This window comes from Athene cunicularia (genome assembly GCF_003259725.1).
Source record: "Athene cunicularia isolate RWA chromosome Z unlocalized genomic scaffold, athCun1 chrZ_part3, whole genome shotgun sequence".
Taxonomy (NCBI): Eukaryota; Metazoa; Chordata; class Aves; order Strigiformes; family Strigidae; genus Athene; species Athene cunicularia.
In genome coordinates this window covers 1,692,664-1,697,549 of record NW_020799144.1, presented here as the reverse complement: position 1 = coordinate 1,697,549, position 4,886 = coordinate 1,692,664, and the positions used below count along the sequence as shown (strand labels likewise).

General features: G+C 46.0%; 1 protein-coding gene across 1 annotated transcript in view; it reads right to left on the bottom strand.

The window, feature by feature from the left end:
- Positions 1–1,643, bottom strand: part of DGKQ (diacylglycerol kinase theta) — a 103,421-nt gene extending 101,778 nt beyond the window's left edge. Inside the window, exon 1 of the mRNA XM_026866487.1 lies at positions 1,631–1,643. Coding sequence (XP_026722288.1) covers positions 1,631–1,643 — 13 coding nt within the window. The remainder of the gene's footprint in view (positions 1–1,630) is intronic.
- Positions 1,644–4,886: the final 3,243 nt, after the last annotated feature.

Genomic DNA, 4,886 nt, shown 5'->3' with positions numbered 1-4,886 from the left:
TTTTTTTTTTTTTTTTTTTTTTTTTTTTTGGACCTTTATGTTCACTTCACCTCCCTATTGCTAATTTTGAAAACATTTACACACTGTCCTGTTTCCATGTTGCTGGTCTCCAACTCTGCCTCTGAAGTGCCTCTGTTTCTTTAACTGATATTATATTAGACAAAGTATTGTGGCTGGAATAGGCTGGAACAAGAAAGGAGGCTATGCCTTTGGATTTTGTGTTTAGAGATGTATGCTGTCCACATTTCCACTTGTCTGATTGGGTCCTAGATCTCAGCTTTGTATTGAGAATCTCCACTGAGCTGTCTGAAACAATGTTCAGGTACTTTCCCTAAGTCATAAAAGAGTAGTGTATATTTTCATCCCTGACTGATTTATCCCATGATCCTATCACTCAAAATGTTACACTCAGCCATTTCAGATGTGAATGGACCTCAACACACACACAAATTGTCTTAGAGATCTGGCTATGTTTTCAGCTGGTACAAGCTGACATAGTTCCTTGTGTTTTATCTTCATGTGCACCAGGCGAAAGTGCAGACATGCACAGAGGACACCTGAATTCAGAGGAACTACAGGTACATTTAAATTCCTGTTGAACATGGAAAAAAGGAAACTGACACTAACAAAAAAAAAAGACTGTTTGCCATGCTGTCTGCTTGCCTCAACTACCATGTAGTCTATTTCAGTGCTTTGCAACAAGCTGAGTTTGACTATATCATGACAGAAGTGACAGTGATTTTGTAGACAGAGTTCAGTGCTGTTTGCTGGATTTGTCTGGGACATTCATCCTTCTTCAGGAGAGGAAGCTCTTTCCTTGTGTGCTTAGTCCATGTTGTAATATTCTCACTGAGCTATCGAGATCTCTCACTTTTCTTCAAAAACTTGTCTATAAAGCATCTTGCCTCACCTGTTCCATTGACCTGTCCTGCCTTTCTTTTCAATACAGACTGTCCTCTTAGACTGTCTTTCTTTTGTATGGACCTAATAGTCCTTCCCCTCTCCAGAGACAGAGGTCAGAGAGGTGGAAAACTGAAGCTCAGGTGAAAAGATCTTTCCTAAGATCAAGGAAATATACCAAACTGCCTTATAAGGACATCAGAATTTGGCACTGTTTCAAAAGCCTAAGGAAGTAATCAATACCTCCTTTCATAGAAATATGAAAATGCATTCAATTAACAAGTAATTCAGATACATTATGACATCATCTGCCAGTGCAGGGTAGTCACAGGGTTTCCTTGCTAGAAGTTACCTGTGGAATGATAAATTTTATTGTTAAGGTATAAATTAACATGTGAGATTTTGTCTATTTTTTAATATCTGATTCCCCAGATACATATTTATATGCTGTAACACATAGGCATGTGTGACCTATACTTGTACTTTAACTTCCCTTCTTATCTCTGAGCGACCAGTCTAACCAGTCAAAACAACCTTAATCATTTGATGATTGTCTTCAGCCAAATATGCCACCAACTCTGCCAGGAGCTATGGGATATGGCAGCAGTTGAAGACTAGCCATCCTTTGCATTTCACGTGTGTAGTAGGGATGGAGTCCTAGACAGTAGAAAAGAGTGAGGTACAGCGGGGGCTCTCAATCTTTCCTTCACCACCAACCCCCTTTAAATACCTTTTGGGGCCATGGACCACCAAGACTTAATTCAAGATTTAAAGTACTGGACTGCATCAAATATTTATTTCAATTTTTTCATGAAGGGTCTTCAAATTTGGAGAGGAGGGGAAATAAGTCAATCTGTTAATGCACACATTATAATATCTATTGTAATTATTCCATATAAATTTAAATTAATAGCATCAATACTCTTTGTGTTCAAATGGCCCATTTTATGGTATTTTAACATGCTAATTCTGAATTTCATGTCAATTTTTACATTAAAATTCGATTAAAAGTTTTTATAATTCTTCTCACCTCCCCCCTCGTTTGTCTGTGTTCAGTCCCCATACATTTTTCATAGAATCATCATAGAATCATCTAGGTTGGAAAGGACCCTGGAGATCATCTAGTCCAACTGTTTGCCTAGCACAGTTCCCACCTACAGCATATCCTTAAGCTCTAAATCGACCCTACTCTTGAACACCTCCAGGGATGGGGACTCCACCACCTCACTGGGCAGCCCATTCCAACCCCTAACAACCCCTTCTGTAAAGAAATGCTTCCTAAGATCTAGTCTGAACTTTCCCTGGTGCAACTTGAGGCCATTCCCTCTTGCCTTGTCACTTTCTACTAGGCTAAAGAGACTCATCCCCAGTTAGAGGGCGATGAGGTCTCCCCTCAGCCTCCTCTTGTCCAGAATAAACACCTCCGGTTCCCTCAGCCGCTCCCCGTACGACCTGTGCTCCAGACCCTGCACCAGGTCTGTTGCCCTTCTCTGGACACACTTGAGTCATTCAATGTCCTTTTTGGAGCGAGGGGCCCAAAACTGAACCCAGTCATCGAGATGCGGCCTCACCAGTGCCGAGTACAGGGGTCAGATCCCTTCCCTGTCCCTGCTGGCCACGCTATTGCTGACACAAGCCAGGATGCCATTGGCCTTCTTGGCCCCCTGGGCACACTGCTGGCTCCTGTTCAGCTGGCTGTCAATCAGCACCCCCAGGTACCTCTCTGACTGGCAGCTCTCCAGCCACTCCTCCCCAGGCCTGTAGAGCTGCTGGGGGTTGTTGTGGCCCAAGGGCAGCCCCCGGCATTTGCCCTTAGTGAAACTCCCCCAGTTGGGCTCAGCCCATGGCTCCAGCCTGTCCAGGTCTCTGCAGAGCCTCCCTACCCTCGAGCAGATCAACACTCCCACCCAACTGGGTGTCATCTACAAACTGACTGAGGGTGCACTCGATCCCCTCGTCCAGATCATCAATAAAGATGTTAAGCAGGAGTGGCCCCAAAATTGAGCCCTGGGGGACACCACTCGTGACCGGCCGCCAGCTGGATTTAACTCTATTCACCACAACTATCTGGGCCTGGTCATCCTGACAGTTTTTTACCCAGCGAAGTGTGCGATTGTCCAAACCTCGAGCAGTCATTTTTGCCAGAAGAATGCTGTGGGAAATGATGTCAAAGGCCTTACTAAAATCAAGGTAAATTACATCCACAGACTTTCCCTCATCCAATAAGCAGGTCGCTCTGTCATAGAAGGAGACCAGGTTTGTCAAGCAGGACCTGCCTTTCACAAACCCATGCTGACTGGGCCTGATCATCTGGGTGTCCCGCATGTGTTGCCTGATGGTGTTTAGGATGAGCTGCTCCATCAGCTTCCCAGGTACTGAAGTCAAGCTGACAGGCCTGTAATTTCCCAGATCATCCTTCCAACCCTTCTTATAGATGGGCGTCACATTGGCCAATTTCCAATCAGTCGGGACCTCCCTGGTCAATGATAGAAAGTAGCCTGGCGAGCACCCCAGCCAGCTCCTTCAGCACCCTTGGGTGTGTCCCATCTGGTCCCATAGACTTGTGTGTGTCTGTGTGATGCAGCAGGTCACTGACTGTCTCCTCCTGGATTGCAGGGGGGTCGTTCTCCCAGTCTCTGTGTTCTGGCTGAGGAGGCTGGATTCCCTCAGTACAGCTAATCTTGTTATTAAAGACTGAGGCAAAGAAGGCATTAAGCACCTCAGCCTTCTCCTCATCACTTGTTACCAAATTTCCTTCTGCATCTAGCGGGGGATGGAGACTCTCCCTGGTCTTTCTTTACCTACTGACATACTTATAGAAACTTTTCTTATTGTCCTTGACTGCTGAGGCCAGATTAATTTCCAGTTGGGCTTTAGACCTCCTTCCTGATTTGCACCCTGCATAGCCTCCCAGCCTCTTTGTAATCACTGTGTGTGTCTAGCCCCTTCTTCCAGAAGCTGTAAACTCTCCTTTTCTCCCTGAGTTGCAGCCAAAGCTCCCTCTTCAGCCAGGGTGGTCTTCTCTGGCTCCGGCTTCTTTTAGAGCACCTTGGGACAGCCTGCTCCTGAGCCATTAACACTTCCTTCTTAAAGAGCGCCCAGCCTTCCTGGGCCCCTATACCCTTCAGGAGAGTCTGCCAGGGGATCCTTTCAAGCAGGTGCCTAAAGAAGACAAAGTCAGCCCTTCTGAAGTCCAGGATGTCAGTCCTGCTTAGCTCTCTCCTGACCTCTCTAAGAATAGAGAACTCCATTATTTCATGATCGCTGTGCCCTAGTTGGCCTCCAGCTGCCACATCATCCACCAGTCCTTCTCTGTTCACAAAGAGGAGATCCAGCAGGGCACCTTCTCTGCTCAGTTTACTCACCAGTTGTGTCAGGAACTGTTTTTTGTTTACAGGTTCAGGGTCACCACTTGTAGGAACAGCCTTCAGCCCCTTTGTGGCCCTAAAGAGGGCCATTGGGTTAAGAAAATGTCTGTAAGAGATAAAACACCTAATTAAAGTGGGTCCCACCAACGATACTAGCACCCTGTGTGTCAGGGCAGGGGGTGTGTGTATGGGGGGGGGTGCTTGAGTATGAGGGAAGCATGGAGGGGGGGGCTGGGGGAAAAGGAGGTGCAGTGCTTGCTGCAGGCCAGACCAGTGTTTCCGGGCTGGACTTTCTGCACCCCTGCTTTAAGCCTTCACAGACCCCCTGTGATGACATCACAGCCCGCCAGAGGTCCGCAGACCACAGGCTGAGAACTACTGTGGTAAAGAATTATTACCAGAGCTGTGACATTCATAAATGTGACAGTCCACTAGAGGGATTTGATATCAGTTCCTGACACAGAGCTGGTCATCTTAACTGCAAGGTTTCTACTGCCTATATATCTGCATTCAGAATACTAATCCAAAACCAGAAGAATTATGATAGCTGGAAGCAATTCCAGCTTTTGGAAGAGATTTCAGACATCTTTTTTATTTTGTACCTTTTTTGAGGTTGAG